Here is a 23,797-nt window from a genome sequence, read left to right as displayed (position 1 = left end):
ACTATAATTTTGTTTCTAGCACTATACTGCTGCTGAAACGAATCCTCTTTGGACTCTAGATTCAGGAGCCATAGACCATGTAGCTAGAGAAAGAGGAGCTTTTGTCGAGTATCGCCGAATTCCAGCAAACACAAAATGGGTATATGTAGGAAACAATGCCAGAGTTGCAGTTAAGGGTATTGGCACTTGTAAACTATGTTTGACAAATGGCCAAACCTTATTCCTACATGATGTGCTGTACGCACCAGACATTCGGTGAAACTTGGTTTCAGTTACTGTCCTTATGCGTTTGGGTTTTTACATGAGTCTTTATGGTCATGATGTAAATATATGTCTTGGCACTCAATATGTTGGTTCCGCACACCTTTTGGATAACTTTCTTGTGCTAGATGTGGTACAAGAAAATGTAAATTATGACTATTGCTTTTCTTTGATTGCATCTTCTGGTAGTCATAATGTTGATGCAAATACATGGCATGCTAGATTTGGCCATATTGGGCAAGAAAGAATGAATAGGCTAGCCAAAGACGGACTTTTGGGTGATATCTCAAAAGTAAACTTGTCAATATGTGCGCATTGTTTAGCAGGAAAAGCAACAAGAAAACCATTTAGTAAAGGAACTAGAGCAGAACTTCCGCTGCAACTGATCCATTCTGATATATGTGGTCCAATGAACATTAGGGCAAGGCATGGAGCCTATTATTTTATCACTTTCATCGATGATTTTACTCATTTTGGTCATATTTATTTGATTTCCCATAAGTCAGAAGCATTAGATTGCTTCAGAGGGTATTTGAATTTGGTTGAGAATCAATTAGACCAAACGATTAAAACATTGAGAACAGATCGTGGACATGAATATCTGTCAGATCAATTTAAATATTTATGTGATGAAAAAGGAATAAATAGGCAATTAACCATTCCTGGTACTCCGCAACAAAATGGTGTTGCTGAAAGAAGGAATAGGACCTTGTTGGATATGGTTAGGTCGATGATGGCACAAGCAAATTTGTCAATCTCCTATTGGGGAGATGCTTTGTTGACTGCTGCATATATACTTAATCGTGTGCCAACTAAATCAGTTACTTCTACTCCATATGAGTTTTGGACAAAGCGAAAGCCTGATTTAAGCAATTTGCGACCCTGGGGGTCAGCAGCATATGTTCATGATCCAAGTCATATGTATGGAAAATTGGGTCCTAGAGGAAAAAAATGTATCTTTATAAGATACTCTGAACATTCAAAAGGATATGTGTTCATTGGTGAACACGTGGATGGAAGTGTAACTGAAATAGAATCAAGAGATGCCCAGTTCTTGGAAAATGAATTTCCAACTAGAGGTGAAATTGACAAGGATCTTGATTTATATGAAATGGAAGATCCTGATAATGTAAGTACCCCAAGTAGTTCTAATATGAGACATAAGGAGATTCCTTATTCTCTTGAACCGAGTGGGAGTAACATTCCATCAAATGAATCAATTTCACAGGAAATTCAACTACGTAGAAGCAATCGTAATAGCACTCCTCGTCGTCGTTTTGAGATTGAAGAAGAAGCTTTTATGATTGCACCATATGATGAAAGTGAACCTAGAACTATTGAAGAAGCTCTTTCATCAATTGATAATGCAGAATGGAAGAAAGCTATGGAAGAAGAAATGGAGTCTATGGAATTAAATCATGTTTGGGATCTAGTTGATCTGCCTCCAGAGCGTAAGGCTATTGGGAACAAGTGGGTTCTCAAAATAAAACGCAAGGCAGATGAATCCATTAAAAAATTCAAGGCACATTTGGTAGTTAAGGGATATACCCAACAAGAGGGTATTGATTATAAATAAACTTTTAAAGTTTGCCTCAATTCGTCTTATCTTAGCTATTGTTGCCCATTTGGATCTTGAGTTGCACCAAATGGATGTTAAAACTGCTTTTCTTAATGGAGAATTGGATGAAGAAATCTATATGCAACAGCCTGTAGGTTTCATTATTAAAGATCAGGAGCGCAAAGTTTGCAAACTCCTTAAATCAATATATGGTCTTAAACAATCATCCAGACAATGGTACTTAAAGTTTCATCGAGCCATAACTTCTTATGGTTTACGATGATTGATGAGGATCATTGTGTCTATATAAAGCAGTTTGAAGATAACTTTGCAATATTGTCACTTTATGTGGATGAAATTCTATTGGCTGCAAACAACATAAATGTTGTAGTTGCCATTAAAGAATGGTTATCTTTCCAGTTTGAAATGAAAGATATGGGCGAGGCAGCATATATTTTTGGTGTGAAAATACTTAGAGATCGTTCGAAGAAATTTCTTGCTCTCTCACAAGAGGGTTATGTGTTGAAAACTCTCGAACGATTTCATATGCAGAATTACAAACCTATTGACACACCTATAATAAAAGGCAATTCCTTTAGTAAAGAAATGTGTCCTAAGACTTCAGAAGAAATTAAAAATATGGAAAGAATTCCATATGCGAGTGCTGTGGGAAGTTTGATGTATGCCATGATGTGTACTCGTCCTGACATCTGCTATGCGGTTGGAATAGCAAGTCGATATCAGTCAAATCCTGGACCAACTCATTGGCGAGCAGTAAAAAGGATATTGAGATATCTTAAAGGTACCTCCAATTATGTTTTGTGATATCAAGGTGGTAATCTACATTTGGTAGGTTACACTGATGCTGATTGGAGTGGGGATCTAGATGAACGGAAGTCTATGTCAGGATACGTATTCTTGCTAAATAATGGTGCCATATCTTGGAGTAGCAAGAAACAAACATGCATAGCCTTATCTACCATGGAAGCTGAGTTCGTTGCATGTGATGCAGCTGTACAAGAAACTATTTGGCTAAAGAGGTTTTTACAAAATTTGTGGATTGGTGTCAATTCCTCTGTGCCTATTGTGATCAATTGTGATAGTCAAGCAGCTATTGACTATACTAGAGATCCCAAATATCATGGTAAAACGAAGCATATAGACACTAAATATCATTTTGTTAGAGATATTATCGCGCAAAAGAAAATAATCTTGCAACATATATCTACGCATAAGATGGTTGCAGATCCTCTTACCAAGCCGATTACTAGAGATGTCTTCTTGTATCATGTTAAGACTCTTGGCTTGCGTAGATTATGATAAGATGTATGCTTTTTTGAATTAGTAATGTAAATATTTCATAACTATAATGAAATAAATATGTTGTTTGTTATTTACATTTGTTAGCACTGATATATATTTCAATGAATATGTCTCCAAGCATTGGTCGACTTTCTCATACAAGTGACCACCTCAAGCGCTATGAGAGGGAGTTGAGATAAGACTAAATTACAGTCTTTGATTAGTTGACAACTTCGTGTCGCTTATGACTGTACAATAGAAATGTCGCCTTGACCAAGGTCAAGATGAGGTCTAAATAAAGCAGACCAGACATGATATCCCACAATCATGTAAGCTTTGATTATAGCCGAATACGAAATCTGAATGAGATGCTTAAAACAATGAGCTAGTAAAGATTTCGGACTAGGCACTTATGTGAAAGCGCTTGAGTCAAGATTCGTATGATGGTATATTTGAAAAGTAAAGACATATGCTCTATTTATAAAGAGTTACCCACCATAACATATGATTCATACCACATGTGCTATGAGGACCATAGAAGGAAAGTGAGTGAGTTTTCATTTGGGAAATCTCTGCCTCCTCACTTTTATGAGTTCCTTCAATTGTGCCCTATGTGACTTTTGACAATGTTACAAGGTGATAAATAAATGTTTGCTACTCTAGCATGTTCCTTATGGTTATGATTGATTCAATCTTCCAAGCATGACTGAGAAAGCCATTTGTGCGTTACCAAGTGACATATGTGCAATAGGAAAACTAGTTTGGTCACACCTTTCACATGTATTTACTGGTCGACCAATTGTATTTACTATTTAAGATGTAATACAATTGTGAATGCATTATGAAATATGGATATCAAGTATGACTTTTGAGAGATTGGGTATACTATGATGGTGTGATGAAATGAGTCTGGGGCACAACAAGATAATGTATTCTTGTACTTTCTTTCGGGTTGAAGCCGCTATGTCCTCCCTAACAGGTGCATAGTTTTTTTTTTTGTGGCTCCCAAAGTGCAGGTATACTCATAGGTCGCACGACCCACTTTCCTGTATGAAGGTTATAGTGTTCTTGAAAATAGAGTTTGAGGAGATTTTAGATGGATCTATCCCATCATGTGCGAGTGGGAGAATGTGGGAAAAATAGGTGGACGCCCATGATGGGTTGTCTAACTCGGTTTCTACCTGAAAGTAGAAACAAAACAAAAAGAAAGGAAAAGGAGTAAACAGGTATCCTTTTCCATCGCCCCATCGAAAAAGGAAAGGAATAGAGACCGACAAATGTCTCTATTAGAATCGATAAAAGAAGCAAGAAGAAGAGTGAGCTTTCGAGTCCTTCTTCTAGTTTTCTCCTCCTTTAGAAAATAGAAGAACTAAGAAAATATTGCCTAGGATTTGGGTTGTGAAAAGTGTGTGATTTCCATTGTGATTCACACCCGACCAAGAGCTTGTGATTCAGGTGGAATATTAAATCTGAAAAATTCCTCTAGAAAAGAGCAAGTGATTCAAACTTTAATTTGAATTCTTTTTCAAGAAGGAGTAAGTGGAGAACCACTTTTAATTCTCTTAACAAAAAAAAAAAAATTCTGTTCCAAGAAACCATGTTCCAACATACTGCAAATTTCGTTTTCTGCCATGATAACCACAACATCCTTCACTTTCCATCCAATACATTTACTTATCTTGTTTGATTCAGAACACTTAGTGTACAATAGAGCTAAAGCAATTTTTTTTTTTGTTAGATAGGAGGGTTCGAACCTAGAACTTCTCACCTACTGTCCCTTCCCCCCTCCCAATTTTTTCTTTTCTTTTTATATGGTTGTAAGTTGGAGGTCTCAAATCCTAAACCTCTCACTCACACTCTTTTCCCCTATACCATCCAATGTATCCCTCCCATCATACACAATTTGTTGTAAAAGGAGTTAAAGTTTTTCAGACTCTATTGGATTGATTTCCTGTTGTAGTTGAATGACTTTCTCAAATATAATAAACCACTAAGGTTGTAGGATCCGAAATCGACCAAGATATTGTCATACTAATCTTTTGGGTTCAAGGTGTTTATGAAAAAACTATTTTTGTCTTTCTAAATTAATAAATTTCAAAAATAACTTCAAAAACAATTCCAAAAATACAACCTTTCAAATACACCTAAAAACGGCCAAAAAAAAATTCCATCTTTTTGCTTCCACACATTACTCACCACCGTCACCTCCCATCACCCTTCACTGCCACTTCCACTGTCACCACCCTTCCACCTCTAACACCGCTAGCACTGTCCCCCTCCTCTCTCCTACCTCCCTCTTCTTCTTCTTCCTCTCTCTCCTTCTCTCTCCTTGCTCCTCCCTCCTTCCCTTCCCTCCCTAGTCACCCCCCTCCCCTCTCTTCCCCCTCCTAAACCCCTCCCTTGTTGATCGCTGACAGGTTACATTTTTGTTATTAAATTTATGATTATTTTTTCTTGATTTTAGCCAAATATTGCATTAATTGATAGATTCTACTTATTTGGTAATTGGTACTGGTTGTAGGGATTCGGAGGAAAAAGGAATTAAAGACATGATTTTTAACTAGACCTTTGTGCAGTTTAGCGCGAGCATGTCAAAGTCTTACCTGCACGTCTGGGAAGCTTGAGATTTGGCACGTGAGAAGATCTCCAATTTTAAATCGAAGTTGTGAGGATCAGAGTCTCTACACCGAATGGATAATTTTTCACTTTTGATAGAACACTAATCTAGTCTATCTATCTTGATTTTTTGAAAAGAATCTATTGCCTATTAGGAGTTTGTTTTCGTTTAGGAAAGGAATTTTAGTAGATATTGGAGAACGAAGCCAAGGGAATAGGATCGTCATCTTTTTCTTTCCCGAAGGAAAAAGAACGATGTTTCTTTTGCTTTTCTTCTTTTCCTCTTAACACTTTATCTCATATTTTTGGAGAATGGTCTCGGCAATTGATCCAAATATTTTGCATGTGGCTTTTTTGGTGGAGGTGAGCTAAACTTTTCATTCTAGTCAATGAACAACGGAGGACTTCGTTCAACTAAAATTGTGAAATCGTATTGATTATATTTATTTCTTTTACTACTAGTATTTGTATGTTCCCTGATTTAATTTCTTACGATTATTATGTTGTTTGAATATTCAGGGCCGGTATTTAAATTAATATAATAATTTAAAACCAATTAGAACAATTAAATTCGTAATTGTTTAATTGTTTTAAACTAGTGGTAATTGACATGATTGAGTTTGTGTCAGGGGGACGTATGGGCTAACTTAAAATAACCCTTGTAACGTGTTATTTGATTAGAACAAGACTTCTCTAATTCTTAAAGCAATTTGGAAATTGAACTCTAAAGTCGTATCTAGTATTATTTCTTGATTAAGACAGTGGTTAACGACCGTACCTTAACTATCAATACAGTAAGGAGAAGTTGATTGTCATCGTTTATTTGGTAGTTATAACTTGTTTATCAGTGAGCAAATGAAGTTATTATTGCATCAATGACCAATTGAGTGAACCATTTTCAAAATTATTTCTTGGCTAGAGTTTGTTTATTATTAATTCAATTTCAATTAATTGTAATTTAGTCCTTTTTATTTGAGTTCTTTAATTATTCCCAATTTTATAAAAATCCCCCGTAAACAAATTTTTTCCAGTCCTTGTGAATTCGACCTTAGTCACTGTTATATACAAAAATTTGTATTTTATTTGATTAGGTATTTATGATTACACAAGTTTGACAACTGTCAATTTTTAGCGCCATTGCCGGGGACTGTACTTGATTAATTTGTTCCTTTTTGAATTCATCTTATTTTAATTTTTATTTTTCTCTTATTTTTTTACTAATTTATGACTGCTAATATTCAATATTTTGGTGATAGACTGAATTTTATTCTTAGAAGGGTTAATGAAGCTCGTGTCTTTTCTAATAATCAACATTTACATACATTAACCTCTCTTGTAGAAAAATTGGCTGTTGCAACCTGTGAAATTTGTTATGTCTCGGATCATTCAACCGATATGTGTCTTGCATTTCAAAATGACTTGTGTCGCAATTAGTGCTGTTAGTCAAGTCGAGTATTTGGCTGCCGAACTCAACTCGAACTTAACTCGAACCAAGCTCGAGCTCGCTCGACTCGACGGATGAGCTTTGAAATGTGCTCGGACTCGACTTGCCAAATGAAACATGTGGCTTGAGCTCAAGCTCGAGCTCGACTTGTTTATCACAAACGATCCGAGCTTGTACGAGCTCGTGCAAATTGACTGCAATAAAGTCTATAATTTTCAATTTTTATACTTTTGAATTGTGAAATGACATATGTACCATTCGTTATCGAGCCTAAGCGAACTACTCAGATAACAAACGAGTCGAACTACTCAGATAACAAACGAGTCGAACTTACTCAGCTTGTTAAGCTCGACTTGTTAATTAAACGAGCATATCTCAATCTTGAACTCGACCCGTTTATCTCAATTAACAAGTCGAGCTCAAGCCTTATTGAATCGAGCTCAATGGCTTTCGAGCTGCTCGTTCCATTTAACAGCTCTAGTCGCAATCAATACTTTTGGAGGTTTTCCAGCCCTGTCTAAAATGTGGTATAACCCTTATTCAAATATGTATGATCAAGGATGGTGGAACAACTCCAACTTTAATTATACAGGAAGACCATAGGTCTTCAACATCAATATCAGCAACAACAACCATCATCCACAGCAGGTATATCCCTTGAAGAAATTGTTAAATTACTAGCTACTAATACATATCAAATTCTACGAAAAACATATCGATTTCTACAGTAAACAGAAATGAAAATTAGAAACTTAGGCTAATCAAATGTGAATGCTAGCATCTACAATGATGGCGCCAAAAATTATATTTCTATAAATTACCATGCGACTTACATTAAAAAATATATATATTCCTATAAGTTGTGCGACTTATATTTTAATAAAAGCTAATATAAATTCAATTTTGTTCAACGCTCTCATTTGCAGCGACCCTTGCTAAGAAGCTAAGAAACTACTTTCTCCGGAACATCAAATTTGTCATGATTTGTTCTTTTGCCATTATTTACATAAATTCGCCAAACACTGGCATCCTTAGATCAAGATCTCTAGATATAACTATTTAGATATTAATAATTAAAAATGGAGAATACTCCGATCTAGTGACGGATACCAGAAACAGTTGCACAAGTAGCTTTATATGAGAACCGTTTTTCTATTCGGAAAAAAAAAAAGAAAAAAAATTCAAACTGAGCGTCTACTCCTGGACTAATCATCAATACCAGGTGCCCGAGAACAGATTCTACAGATTACAGGAAATAGAGTATGAATTGCGTAGCCTTGCTATGAATGAAGTTCTAGGAAGAATACAAGAGATACATATTTAGATGATATTGAAGATCTATCCCTACAAAAAGATCTCCATGTTAAGCTCGACGAAGGAGCACGGATCTGGAATGTCAAAGTTTTGCAACACCTGATATCCACAAGATAAAGAAATAAAGGATACTAAATATTGATAGTCATCAAATACAACAAAGAATTATAGTCACGTTCTGTGCTAGTGGCAGTTAATTACAGAATGCCTCGAGAAACAAAAAATTGCATACAGATCATAGAATCAGCTAAAAGAGCATTCTCATTTATGTATAGTGAACCAGGTGTAAAAATTGGCATGGAAGCTTGATATATGATTAAGAATACAGATTTAAGTGTTGAACCTTGTGTCTACAGAATTATAAATGGGTATAATTAGACTAGTAAAACCAAATGCACCACACCAAAAATTGAAATGATGCAGCCTCAAAATGAGCTCGCTTTATATGAATACTGTATAGAACTTATATTCAAGATCTTCAAGCTTAGTAGCCTATTCACTATCAATCAGTCCAAGAAAAGGGCAGCTGGTTCTTGCACCTTAAATTTGACCTACAAAGCATTCACTTGAATGTCAAGTGACATACCTCTGGATGCACTATACCAAAGGTCCCTATCTGCTTCCCCTTGTAAATGATGCTTGCTTGTCTACCGGGAAGAAATTCAGGCTCCTACAGCAAGCAGTCAAAATGCATATATATCACACTGCAGAAATGTAGTTTCAAGAAATTATTGCAATAAGCCTTACATCTGCACTTTTGATATAGTAGCCCACATCATCCCCAGGTGATACAAAAGGTGTTCCAGTGACTTCCATAATTCTGTCTACCAGACCATGTATCAGCTGCAAAAGAAAATATCAAGTCAATTAATCTAGAGGCTGCCACTTACAACTTCAGCAATATAAATATCATGATTGAAAAATCGCATGAATGATGAATTTAAAGCCCTGGAAAATAGTGATGATGAAAAGCAAATGAATTTCGTAAACCATGGCCAGAAGCTATATCATGTGGCTTATTGGATTTGGATACTTGAAATTCACAAAATAAACAAATCATGAAGTTCCCGATGCAAGACTATCATGCATAGATCCCTTCAAAATTGTCCATGTTACAATTAAACCTCTTAGATTTGGAAAACTACAAGCAGCATCTTCGTGTAGAACAAAATGCTGAAATTTTGAATTTTCTCCACTCTATCCCCAAAGGCCAAGTTAAAGATAAACACAAAGTTCAATAAAAAGATAGGAAAGAAAAAGAGATAAAAGCAAAAGGAGTTTCTCAAAATCAAATACTTCCCACAGTTTAATCCAAACAATTTCAGTTTCAATGTTGCTTTTGATCAAAATTAAGCCCCAATATTTTATAGTATCTTTTGTTAAATTACATAAATGCCTGCAGTAAAAGCTTTCAATGCAAAAGCCAAACTGAAAGATGCAAACAAAAACAATCTTCATAATGGCAAAAACAAAAAATAAAAGTAAAAATATAAAATACGGTTAACATGCTTAATCTTTAAATTTCAAGGTTCAGGTTTTGAAAGGAATATCATGTCCCTCAATAACACACTTTTAACCATCACAGTAATTAGCTAATGCCCACTAGAGCCATCCACAATTGTGTAAACACAAACAAACATCAAAAACACCCAAGCAGTCTGCCCAACACCTTGTTCCTTCCTCCAGGCAGATTAAAAAAAAATGTGCTCCCCCATTTACATACCAAAATATCACACCAAAATTTCCTATCCTTCCCCCATCTCCACCAGCACAGTTCTCCCATCTAAGATCTGACCTCCTGTGCCATCACCTTGCTTAGAAAAAAGAATAACATGTATGCACCCTTCCCACCTCCTTAAAATATGTAATAATCACAGTTTCCCCCTTTCATTGGAAACCTTCCCAATCCCAATGCATTAATAAAAAAACAATGATAAATTAGTAAGACTTCCAGGAACTTTTGTTTAATTGTTAAAGCAAGCTCAAATGAATTTTTCTGTAGCTGAGCTCAACTTTCTTCCTACAATTATCAAAATTACGTTTGTCAGGCACAGCTTGAGCTGCAGTTGATGTTCCAACAACAAAAATAATAATTGTTCAGATTAGTCGTAGTATCCAATAATTTGCACAGAAAGAAAAAATCTCCTTGTAATTCAATTGCAGAGACACCCTCTTCAAGCCTTCACCAACAAACACATCAAGCACAAAACTGAAGATTGTATAGTACTTGCACCACCTTGTAGAAATAAATTAACACAAGGGTCAAAAACCACTACCTGTTTCCAAGCACAAAGAAACATGGCATACTTTCAAGCAAAGGTCAGATTCTCCAAAAAATATCACATGTATTCTAAAAATATAAATTTTTAGATGACAACTATACTATGGGAAAGAACAATTACCTCAAACCCAGAATTAGCACCACAATATAAAGCTGCAATGTGACGACGATTTGTTGCACCAACATCTTTTGACTCATCCAATAGCACTACATCACCCACCTCAAATATCTAAAATGATAATGAAGTATCAGAAAATTTCGATCATACAATTAATATCCAGAATGTGTGCATGGCAACATAATCAGCAACAGGCATAATGTTAATGCCTACAACAGAGTCCTACGAAAATCTGGCCCAAATCAATCAGTTTGACCGGTTCACCAAAGCACATACCTACCAATCCCAGTGATCCTAAAACCCACCAGGCCAAAACAGAGGAACCTTGGGTTCTTATTTCAAGCATTTGAATTGAGGTGTTTAAAGTTACCTGGTCTTTCAAAAACAATCCACTGACAAACAGACTAAGTAAAAATAAATAAAAAAAAAAGAAGAAAAAAAAAGGATCAAGAATATATGAGATACCTCAAAATCATATCTTAAAAGCCTAATCCACAACCCTAAAGTCTCCATCTACAAACCACTAAGTCACCAATGTTCAAAATTCAGCACATCCCAATCAACCAAACTTCCATCTCCAAACAAAAAATAAATGTCTATTTAATTCTGTCCTCACCTACTAATCTTTTGCTTTTTATGGTCATAAATTACAGTTCTTATTCATTAAAGGAGGCTAGCAATCAATTGATACATGGATTTCACATTAGCCCATTTCCAAGCTCTATTGCTCGCAAGTTTAGTTCTTAGAACTTAAGAGTTGACAAAAACTAAAAGGAGAAAGGTGAAAGCAAATCAATAGCATTTAGAGAAACAATGTAGGGAACTTTGATTTAAAGTTGATTTTTGGAAGGGAAGAACTGAACCAACTTTTTGGTAAATCTAAAATTTGAATTACTACCATTGAGGCTTTCAGATGATGTCCTCGGGATACCTACTACTTTTTCTGCACCACTCAACTGCCACGTGTGTGGTGAGGACACAAGAGTTGCTCAACCACTTGTGTTGGTCAAAAGCGCATGCTTAAGCACAAAACAAAGCAAAGCGCATGCTTAAGCACAAAACAAAGCAAAGTGCAAACTAGCAGTTGCTGGAGTCCAAAGTCAGCCATTATTCTCAGGTGCTGGAAAAGCACACTAAGTGCAAAGGAATGCTGAAACATATACTATTATTGAAAAGGAAAACAGAAAGCTCTAATCCTTTGCTGTCTATCTTTTTGGGCCTTGCTTTTCTTAAGAACCATAAGAACTCTGCTTGTTTTTTCTTAAGCCTAGATTAGTGAGTAGTGGGATATCATTTTGGTGTAGAAGCATAGCATAACTGATTATAAATAGGTTAAGCCTCAATTCTCTATACATAATTGATGAAGTCGTGAAGCTCAATATTACATTCATTTAATAAACTCAGTAGCAAGAAATTTCCTCACTGGTTGAAGTTTAACTGCTTGTTTGGTATATCTCGCATTATATATATCTCTAACCATGGTTATGTTATTTGTTATGGCACTTTAGTTTGTAAACTTTGGCCTTTGGTGCACTTATTTGCACTGTTCTATGCTAGAATCTCTTATTCATCAGCATCTTTAGTTATAGACATTCCAAAATAAGGCTATACAAATGAGCATGAGACACTTCAGACATTAGTGCACTGAGATCTGATTTCACGTTTAAGCCCCTCGCTTTAGTGCACTCGGTGCAGATGTTATTATTATTGTTCATAAACCTATAAGTTACTGTCATCTGAGTAAATCATCTGCGAGTGAAAGGAACCCAGAAGACGAGCCTATCATTTAATGCCACTTCATACTTCTGTTTCTTGAGACGTGTAGTAAAACATTACAATGATGTCAAAGTTAATTTAAATTATGCATTTGCAGGGACCAGCAAATAATGCCATTTACCTTGATAGGTTTTGGATGATCTTTGTTGTGTGCAACTGTTTTTAGTATGCCAGGCATGAGACTGGTGCGCACCACCTGCAGATTTAAACATGCAGCAGACCATGCTGAGAACGAATGTGGCAGATAAGAGCAAATACATACCATTTTGCAAGTGAAAAGTGGGGGATGCTATGTGAATAATCTTTTACTAATTTAATGAATCCATTCCAATCACTTGATGAATAAACAAGATTTTCTACAAAATCAACAGAGAAAATTTGATAGAGCCTTTTAGATATCTGCCCTCTTGAAAAATCATTATCATGGAGTTTCCCAGTTCAAACAGCATATGCTATTGAACTCATATTTTTTAAACTCTTCCAGAGTACATAGAAACAAAAGAGCTGTATCATGTATCTCTCGGAGGCACAACTCAACAAAATGGAGAAGATCACTGACTATACTGAAAACTAGAAGGAACCACAATGCTAATCCAAAAGACTGGCAAGAGCACTCCCATTTCTTATTTACAGGAGGTGCGCAGCCTATTAAGTTCCCTTCTAAACACATCAAATATAACCATCAAGTTATTCATGAAAACTAGATGTCACAATTCTCAGCAAAGGGTACCATGAAGATGCAGGAGATCTTCCATAACTGTTCATCCCTTTCTTTATTTTTCTAATGTTTATAAAATGACATAAAGACACATAACACAAATTGGTTACTGTCAACATGCATCACTGTCAAACTTCACAATACACATTTTAAAACAGACTGCATAAGATCTCCACTCTTGCGTCACATTACCAGACCAGGAAACCAATTTGGAAAAATCCAAGCAAAAAAAAAACTTTAAGAAAAACCATTATATGTAGTCAGCAAGAACACCATAATGTTAAATTTTTACGTGATCACACTATAAATAAAACCAACCTCAAAATCAGCAGAACGAGGATTTCCATTGATTACTGCTGTTGCTTTATCATCCTTGCGGTTGAGCATGGTGAAATTCTCTTTATATGAGCAAAGTATCCATGTTAGGACTTCTGTGAAACCAACCATTGCAATCTGAATTGTAAAGCAAAAAAAGAAACGAAACCAAAGTTAGAATCATGGAACTGATTAAATCATATTCCACGTGAACAATACTAATGAAAATATGACCACACTACAGAGAAAAATGTATTATTATGCAAAGCCATGGGAGACCACAAGGACAACCAAATAGCAAATCAATTCAGCAAAATTCAAACTACTAGGTATTTTCAAGATAAGCACGACTGAACATTGTATTCCAATTAAGGCAAAACAGCCTTCCCCGAGATTTTTCCCCGCACAAGCACCTGCTCTTACTTTTCAAATAACAATAACCTCCCTTGTTAACTCTTTCTGCTTATACAGAACCAAGAGAAACTTTTTACACTTCTGGCCATTGAAATTATATACTTAACTTTGTATCAAATTTCGATAAAATTCCAGAGAAGCTTTTGCCTTCTAATACATCTAGCAACAACTATATAATATCCATCTTTTCCCCCCCAACCAGAGACAATGAAAAGTAAATTAAAGGAGCCCTTAGTCCAACTACCTTTTAAGATAATTGGTTTAACTCCTCCTTGTCACAAGTGAACTACTCTAGCTCTCTGCAGGAATTTCTAGAGTCAAAGACATTAACATGGTTTCATCCACAGAATCAAAATCTTTCACTAACATTCCCTTGGGTCCAGTTGCACTATTTTCACAAGCAAGGACAGAAGGTTATATTCTTTTCCTTTTATCTTCGTCTTTTTTTCTCCACTTTTCCAGTATCTTCATTTTTTAACACATGAATCAATTATGTTTCCCTCACCACTTGTGTCTCACTGGCACCACCATTTTGCTAGCAGCTAGCCCCCCTGTTGCAACCCAAAAACAGCAGTTCATCTCACTCTCACTCTCTCTCTCTCTCTCTCTCTCTCCACCTGTAGCTGTCTTTATTCTTCCCTTGCTATGGTGATGTAAAATAAGCATAACCACATTTAAACTTTGACTTTTAGGAAGCAAGACCAGTTCTTCTTTGCCTTCTTAAATACACTTCTAACCCATGTTCAATCCACAAAAGGTTTCAGCGCTTCTTGAAGATCTGGCTCTCGATGCTGGCATTTGAGGCGGTGCTAACAGCCATGCTGGCAACCATTAAGTACGTCATACGGGTGGTTAGATGACAAGTAACAAGATTTATAAACAAATAGATATTTCCCATCAAACTTACTAAAGAAAAGACATATAGCGATCTAGTCTGTAAGAAAGCTCACATAAGGGTAGATTTCAAGGTTTTAGGAAAAAAAAAAATCTGTTTTATGGCATTGTACCAGTGGCTTATTTCATAACTTGTGTTTCAGTTTAAACTTCTAACTCATGATCTCTGTGTCAGTGCATGACTACCTTTAAAGAAAAAAAGAATCGGAAGTCAGAAACACTTAACCATGAAGCCAAAAGTGGCTGTTCGCACGAGTAAAGATATTTTGGGAAGGAATCGCTGGTATACGAAATTGTCGCAGGAAATGACCATAATTTTGTCATTAAAAGAAAAATGATCTGCATTTATTACTATAGCAGAATTCAACGGATGTGTACTGCCCCATATATTTAAGTTGTTTGCAAGCAAAAAAATAAGGCAAATCACAACCCATCAAAGATGATGCATGGTTTGTCTAATTGAAACACCAAGAGCACAATTTAGATATTAACAGGTTCCAATATTTTAGCATTTCTAAACAGCAGATACCAAAATATGCACAGGTAGCAACCTTGAAAAAACCAATAAGTCACATATTATACATATTAAGTCATGAGAACTCCCCTCTCTCCAACCCACACCAACATATCAAAAAGAAAGACAGTAAAGAGAGAATATTCCTCTCTAACAAAGTGAACAGGCTTAGAAGGTGAAACATCCGAGACCATCTTTACTAACACAACAGGAAAAAACACTGTATCCACATAAATTTACATTTAGCACAGATTATAATTTCAATAGACATCATTCTCTAAAATTAGAGCAAAAACCTAACAGTTACTAGATTATTACAACACACACTTTAGGTCAAAATTATATTTTGCTTTCCAAATTCCCCACCCAATTGCAAAAGTGTTGTGCTTGTTGCCAATCTGTCAAAATTGGCTATCAAACCACATGAAAGCATAGCAAATGAGGGTATAATTTTCAAAAAAAAAAAAATTCTTTAATTTATCAAGTCAGTGACTAACACAAGGGATGACATAAGCATTACCTCCATCCTGATTAGATCACTCAGCTGATTCAACGAACATGGCTTCAAAGATGAAGGTTTTGTCTTGGGTACTTCATTGTACCCATAAGCTATTGCAACATCCTTGAGAAACAAGAAAGCTATAGTCAATTAATGATATTATAAAATGACAAATAATGTGCATTAGTCTTAAAAAGGAAAAAAAAGTCAGGAAACTACCTCAGCCACATCACAAGGATGCAGAATATCACTTCTGGTAGGTGGTACAGACACGGTAAAGTTGACCGTTTCATCTCCTGATATAGACAGCTTGGCTTCTAATTGCATTCTATATAGTAAACTGGCTACCTGAAACAAGTTGACCCTGTCAAATTAGTGAGGATGTAGGTGGCCAGAACATGAAAACACAGTTTTACACAGAAAAATATACAGCAAGCACCTCTTATTTTCCAGCCTTTAGTTAAATAGTGGGTGGGATGCAGTTCTTAAACAGAAAGAATGACTATAAAGAGGAAGTGATTATCCCATCCAACTGTGCATCATGCAATCTATAGACAATGCAAGCAGGTAGATTTATTTTTTATTTAAAATCATTTAGTTCGAGTATTTGTTTATGCCATTGTGCAGTATTCAATTCATCATTCTTGTGTGTATTAATAGATTCTGGTTGACAAGGATCTATGTACATAAGAATAATTGATGTATAATAATGTATATAGCCAGACTTTTGTATACCTGTGACTAAATGTGACACATACATAGACTTGAACATATCAAGATGAATATCACTACCAAGGCATTATCATGATAGAGTTTATTCTAACCGAAACATATGGTAGATTTAAAGGTTGTTACAATCCCACAACTATACAGTTAATTGCACATTAACAATCCAAACTCAGCTAGTATAATCAAACTTTTTCAAACCCTTAAACTGAATCTATAATGAACCTGGTAAACAAGTTTAGAACAAGCAGATTTTTTAAGTTCTGGTTTTAAGGAAGTATAGCCAATCACAACTTTTAAAGTGGGTTGGAAAAGAGTGGATGCGAAGAGAGTTTCATATGTCTAATTTTTATTTCATTCCTCATCCCGAAAACATGAAAAAAAGGCATGAGTAAGAAAAGCAGGAACACAAATCTCAGAACTATTGAGGCTTCTGGCAGCCAAAAACTTAGCATAGTAGTGCTAGGCCATAATATAAGATGCACATACATCCTTTTAGAAGTTTGGAAAATTTTAATGAAATCTTCAACATCCGTAAGCAGCAAAAATTTCAACCTGTCAAGTTCATGAATTTGAATTTACCTCATCACTGTCAATTTGGCAATAACCAATTTAATAGAAAGACTTATTTGCTAACAGAGGATAACATACAATAGTAACTTGAAAAGATAGCCAGATGAAAGTCAGCTTAAAACCCTTAAAATCATTTTGACCTGACCTATAAAAGAAACATTAGAAAATATTTTTTCATTTACTGACCTGTTGCTACTTCAAAAAGCTCCAGTTTTCAAGGAATCAAGGAGCAACTTCTAGAAGATGCTCTTTAATTTGATTACAAACTTTGCAACTACTGCCAGATTACACTAGCAAAAAATGATGATTCATGATTATATGTAAATATTGAAAACCCACCCATCAGCTCTGAGTCTAGCCTGTACAACTGCTTAACATAAAAAGACCTGTATAAAAAGCAGTAAGAGGCGGTAACGCTTCAAACCATGTGCAGTTGAATGCATTAGGTCATGTTGTAGCTACAAAACCAGAAAGGGAAGCTATTCTAGCTCAGAGACGAGGGAAGAGACAGAAGAATGGAAAGAAGAGCTCTGTAGTTGACAACAATTCGTCGCACATCTTGAGTGCAGCAAAAGAAATCACTTGAAAAGGCAGACAAATTTACTGCTGAAGATAGTTAATGTATCCAATCTATTTAGAAGTTTGATGGTCTAGTAATTAAGAGGATGCAAGTTCAGGATTATTAAGCAAAGATGAGTACAGAAAACAAATGACACAAAACATAATACCTCCTTCTCTGGCAAAGAGACTCCAACTATTCTGGTTATGTATGACAAAGGCACATCCATGTGGTAGACTGATAGGTCAGGGCAAGAATATGATTTCCCATCAGGGTAAATTACTTTCACTGGTTCAACCTGGAATTTTTCTTTACAATACACTGAGAACATGGTCACCTGCAAAACGATGCACAATCAAAAATACTTGCAGGAACCAAACAAGACAATTACGAACACCACCTAAGGGCTCCAGTTTCTTACCATAGTGTTCAAAACGATATTGGCCTTTGTTAAGTCAGTCGCAGTGCATTCAATGAAAACATTTTTTGTCTTTAAAGTAATGGCAGAATGAGCACCATTGATTATTGGGGGTAAAGACAAAACAGTTCTGCAGAAGAGTTTCTTTACATCAGAGAAACCATAAACAAATTTCTCAAGACAAACAGCATACAAGTGACAAAACTTAAACTTCTAACACCAGGAGAAATATGAGATACATGGAGCTTATACTGTTCCAAAAAGCACATTACCTAACAGAACCTCAGGAAGTTTAATCATTCTTAAAGAATTGAAAAGAAAACAAAAGAATTTGGACAGTGAGGAAACCAATTGCCTAAGGCTGCACAAGCAAGTGCCATCATATAATAAACATTGAGAACTAGTAAACTGTAATTACCTGTTCTGATCATATATGACAGGGAAAACAGGTGAACCCTCGATGATGTGTAAGAATTTCTTCAGCTTTTGATCTGACTGCGCATATAATAAGGAAAGCAACTTGTCAAAACTTTGCATCAATGACCACCATAGACCAATAAAAGTTTGAGTATAGAAAAACCACACGAATCAAAATAATCCAATAGAAAAATTGGATAATGCCTACAGAAAAGAATCATGGAATACAAAAGTGAACATTAACAAAAATAAGATCGAAGAGAAGCCTAGAATTGCTTAGTAGTAATTGCTTACTTGATAGAATTCCATCAATTCATTGGCAGCGAACTTCCTTGTCTAAACAAACACAAAACCCACAAATCAGTCATAGTAATGGATGACATGAAAAACTTCTAGCTGAAAAGTATTCGGACCAAGTAAACATGTTTAATAATAGGAAAATTCAACAGGCGCATTTAGAAATCGTTCTTTAAAACTGACACAAAACCACACAGAGATAACAAGAATTAGACAAGAAACTTTGTCATCTGCCTTTCATTATTGACAGAAAAATACCATTAATTCCCCAGGTGGTTTCTTTATGTCATATCAGCAGATATTTTTACAAAAACATATTGGATTTACCATATCACTTGACACCTTGGTACCAGTAAGAAATGGTTCGTTCAAGAGCTGACATCACAAAGTTCCCATCCAATATCTTTTTTTGGATCTCCACATAAATTTGTTGTTGCAATAATACTAAATCCAGTCTTGACTCAGAAATCTCAAAACACAGATTCAAGCTAGAAAATAATGGTCCTACCTGCTTCAGTGGCACAAAATTAATTTCTGAAGGAGGCAAAGCCTACAATTGAAATGAAACTTGAGTAAGTACCAAGAGCCAACATACATGAATTTCACAATTACAATATATTTTAAACATACATCAACTCCTCCACACAACAGGAAGAAAAGAATTATCAGAATGCTTATTCAACCAACTACAAGAGGGAAGCATCCATGCTGTCTGTCAAGCTTCAATAGATTCAAACTTCTACTCCACAAAAAGGTAGCAGAAACAGTCTGGAAATTCAAACTTTCAGTTATATTCTAACCATGAGGCATGAGTTACAGATTTTAACTCCTAAGCATGCAAACAAGCTCTATAACAGAAATCTAAACTAATGAAATAAAGATATTAAACTAATATCAATTTTCATACCAAGTATACGCACAATAAAGACATCTATTATGTCAAAATCTGTCTACAGGAAACAAAAAAACAGTGTACCTCATATGTGAATGGGCCTTCAATTGTATCTAAGTCATGCGTACCAATTGCCACCAATGTTCTTCGCCTAAATGGAGAACAATTGAAGAGTAAGAAAACAAAAGTTTAATACCTTCAAAAGCCGTTGCAATATATAAAGGGTATTGGTCATGGCAGCCAAAGCTTCAAGAGAATTGCATGCATCAGAACAAATTCAACAATTCAAATCTCAGTGGCACAAACTACACGGGCATCACTAAGTATAATTAGTATGTTTCCTGTAAAACAAAGCATATAGGTAATGTGGTAATTATAATTAACACATATTCTGTCTTTATGGAGATTAATTTGCTCCCAGTCATGAGACAAGCAATACATAAGAAACTTAGATCCATCAAACCCCAAATATACCAAAAAAAAAAAAAGAAAGAATCATTTACCACAACAAACCCACATGATAAAATGGAAGAAGACCAACTTAACCGATCTGAAACTGCAATTGGTTTGATGACAGAAATTTTAGTCTTTTACCATGGCAAAGCCAAAGATCAGGATGGAAGGAAAATCCAAATTTTCCACATTCAAAATAGAATTGGCTGACAACAGCACAGAAAAAATGAAAGAGAGATTCCAGACCAGAGAAGGATACTCTAGCAATCTGTCTAGCTTGTGAACCAGAAAAACAGAATCTTCAACTTGTGGATTCTTAAAAGAAACACATGGAAATTGTAACCACTTGGTTGCTAGAGAAAAGTAGGCAAACAGCTACAGTAATTGAGAAATTTCTGCAGCAGATGCAAGGATACCAACTGATATAGCAAATTCTACGATCTATGAGTTAAATGAATCCCCAGGGGTAGATCTGGTCATATTCTCTTTCACTTCTAGCTTTCCATGTTACAATTACTCAAGCAGGGGTGCATGTCTAAGTATCAGATTCATCAATTTCCAAAATTAGTATATAGTGACACTGCCACATTATTGGATATGACTATCAGGACATGCTAAAAAAATTATTTGTCAAGTATCTCTTAAAATGTGGTCAAATTACCGGCAGATATTCTGGTGAAGCCGATCTTGAAGATCAATAAAGCTGTTGTAGCGGGCTTCATCAAATGTTACATCTCGTAAAACTGCACAAACAACATATGGCCGTATCCTAGATGTCTGGAAGGACAAACAAGAATGTCAACAGGATCTACACAATGCTAACTATAATTCCCTCCAACAGTGAAGTACAATCTACCAGTTGTTGCAACTGCAGTCCTAATATAGGGAAAAATTCCTTAGTTTTCGAAAACACATACCTCTGATTTTACATGCATCTCGAGAAATGATTCTTTATTTATACCAGCAACTTTATATGTAGGAATCGGGTCAAGCCCATTAAATATACGAAGGGCCTGAGCCAACCCTTCAAGACAAAGTAAATCATATCTGCATAACATCAAATTATACAAATAAATGATACGTCTGTTTACCTTTCCAGAGATTAATTAGTTAACAAAATATATGCACCTTTAGAGAAATGAAAATGCCTAAAATTTGCTAAAGTTATCTACGACCAACACTGGAACACATCTAAGGAACCATTTTTCCATTTCTGATCTACTATTAATTAATCAAGCAACCTTTACATCGACATACTTATGAGGAATGAAGCCATTAATTGTGTATGATCACCAGGAAAGCGTCAGAAGACCAAGATCAACAAAATACTTTGGTGCAATTGATTCCCAATATTTTATATTTAAAGAAACTTTCCAATGGGTGAGCTCCAGAGACAAATGGTGCACCTCAAAGAACAATCGTGTGCTTGAAGAAAAATATTTAAGAAGGCAGGATTTGTGTATTTATTATTAAGGACATCAATTGTTAAAATGTACTACAGTTATACATGATTTGTACCATTTTTTGTACAAAATTCCCTTGCATAACATACATTTGATAATCTCAGTGATATAAATAACCAAAAATTGCACCTTTTTATGAAGATTTTGTTCAAGCATTTCTTTTCCAAAATTTTCCCTCTTATATTCCTAATAAGAATAGAAAAATCCTACAAGCAAATACACATATGAATATCATTCTCTACATATACCTATTCGCTGGCACCTCAATTTTGTAGATTACTTCTTCATCCTCTGACCCTTCCTCCTCTCCCAAATTCTTTTCCTTCCTTATAATTGCCTTCTCTGTTGTCTGAATTTCCACATAAGCACAACAAAACATGCTTGAAACTTTCTTCCACTATATATCTCAAAACTTGAAGCTAACAAATTAAAAAATCATTTCTCAAAATTCCTTTTTCTCTCATTTTGCAGATAAATAGCAAATGAGAAACTAAAGCATGCTGCAAATTAGTAAATCATCAAAGAAATTCATAAGGAGCATACGACGTCATCAAGCTCGATTCCGAATTTGAAGCACAGCTCTTCGAACTCTTCCTGAGCTGCTCAGATTGAAATCATCCATAGCAGAATGTGCCAAAAAAAAGAAAAAAAAAAAAAAAAACAAGGCCACGAGAAATACACATCACTGTCCGCGTATTATTCAATCGATTTGAATTGGTAAGAGATTCTATTGGACTTACTGTAAGTACGACCCAGGGCTTCAAAAAGTCGGTCTCTGCCAACGCTCACGGTGGGCATTGCGGCGGCGTCGGCGGAGGCGCTGATATGGCGCCGCTGCGGGTTCTAAAGAAGAAGTTTATTTAAGTGGCTTCACTCGCGATTTCCGATAGGAAAAAGCTAAAACCCTGGTTTATGTTACTTTCATGGGAAAATGGCCAAATTTATCCCTAAATTTTTTGTTAATGTCAATTTAATCCCTGACTTTTGTTTTCGGCCAATTTAATCCCTAAACTTATATTATGGTTTCAATTAAGGATCGCTACGGTCGCGCCATCACGAAAAATAGATCAAACTCCTAATTTATCAACTAAACAGGGGTATTTTAGGAACTTTTGATATGTCCTCCTTGCACCATCAATCTCCACCACCTGCCACCTACCTCCTCCTTCTTTCACCCTTCTTCTCCCACCTCTTTTGCTCCTCTCTCTGTTATGTCAGTCATCTCTATAAATTTTGCAACTAAGAATCGATCAGGAACAAGATGCGATACTTTGACTTCTGGGACAGAGAAGGGTGCGAAGAGGAGCCAATGATGGAGAGAGGGTAGAGTTTGGGAGGGATTTGAGGGCCTAGATATTCCAAAAACTAAGCAAAGAGACTCCCTTGGATTGGGTGAAGCCGAAACCATATGATGCCCCAAATCTAGATGTTGGGTTAGTATCGGATCTGTTCTAGTGAAGATCTAGACATGATGAAGTATGTTGTTTTTTTGGTAATCATTAGTAATGATTTTGTTGATTAAGGTGGATCTAATCCAGTGATTCTCTACATACAAGTAGTAGTAGTAATTTGAGTTTTGTAAGCACTATATTATCAAAATCAAATATAGGAGCAGTACCAAAAATGGTGGATTGGATGGAGAGTGAAGAGTAAATTCTCTTTTTTTTTTAATTCATTTTTATCCTCCGTCCACGGAAGAAAAAGGGCATGTTCATAGTTAGCAAGAACATTCCGGCAAAATTCAAAAATCAAATTACAAGACAACATGATATGTAAAAACTGGAGGACTACTGGAGGCATGATTTGATGTATCACTTATACCCAAAGCTACGAAAAACTTTATTTCAATGTATCCATATTATTTTTGCAGTGTACAAGTTCAGCAAGGCCAAAATTTCCCAAGAAACTAACAAGGATTTCATGGCTTCGCCTAACACTCATCATCCACCACAACAAAAGTCATTTTGATGGCTGC

The 23,797-nt window shown here is 35.6% G+C and overlaps 1 protein-coding gene across 3 annotated transcripts; it reads right to left on the bottom strand.

Moving 5' to 3' along the window:
- Positions 1-8,288: 8,288 nt before the first annotated feature.
- Positions 8,289-22,744, bottom strand: LOC113712577 (phenylalanine--tRNA ligase beta subunit, cytoplasmic-like). 3 transcript variants are annotated; one of them, XM_027236060.2, is made up of 19 exons: positions 22,563-22,744; positions 22,366-22,421; positions 22,071-22,171; positions 21,277-21,406; positions 21,021-21,136; positions 19,991-20,057; positions 19,523-19,564; positions 19,012-19,053; positions 18,719-18,795; positions 18,304-18,430; positions 18,052-18,219; positions 16,244-16,372; positions 16,046-16,147; positions 13,707-13,841; positions 12,792-12,866; positions 10,898-11,005; positions 9,243-9,338; positions 9,082-9,165; positions 8,289-8,594 (listed from the first exon to the last, which is right to left on the bottom strand). In XM_027236060.2, the coding sequence occupies exons 1-19, from the start codon at positions 22,618-22,620 to the stop codon at positions 8,526-8,528; spliced, it is 1,782 nt and encodes a 593-aa protein (XP_027091861.2). In that variant the 5' UTR covers positions 22,621-22,744; the 3' UTR covers positions 8,289-8,525. The 3 variants fall into 3 exon arrangements, with proteins under 3 accessions (XP_027091861.2, XP_027091862.2, XP_071923367.1); XM_027236061.2 differs by having other exon boundaries at positions 22,369-22,421; XM_072067266.1 differs by lacking the exon at positions 22,366-22,421 and having other exon boundaries at positions 22,563-22,701.
- Between the last annotated feature and the right edge of the window lie 1,053 nt (positions 22,745-23,797).

The sequence above is a fragment of the Coffea arabica genome, chromosome 10e (assembly GCF_036785885.1).
Source record: "Coffea arabica cultivar ET-39 chromosome 10e, Coffea Arabica ET-39 HiFi, whole genome shotgun sequence".
Taxonomy (NCBI): Eukaryota; Viridiplantae; Streptophyta; class Magnoliopsida; order Gentianales; family Rubiaceae; genus Coffea; species Coffea arabica.
This window is presented reverse-complemented; position numbering and strand designations above follow the sequence as displayed.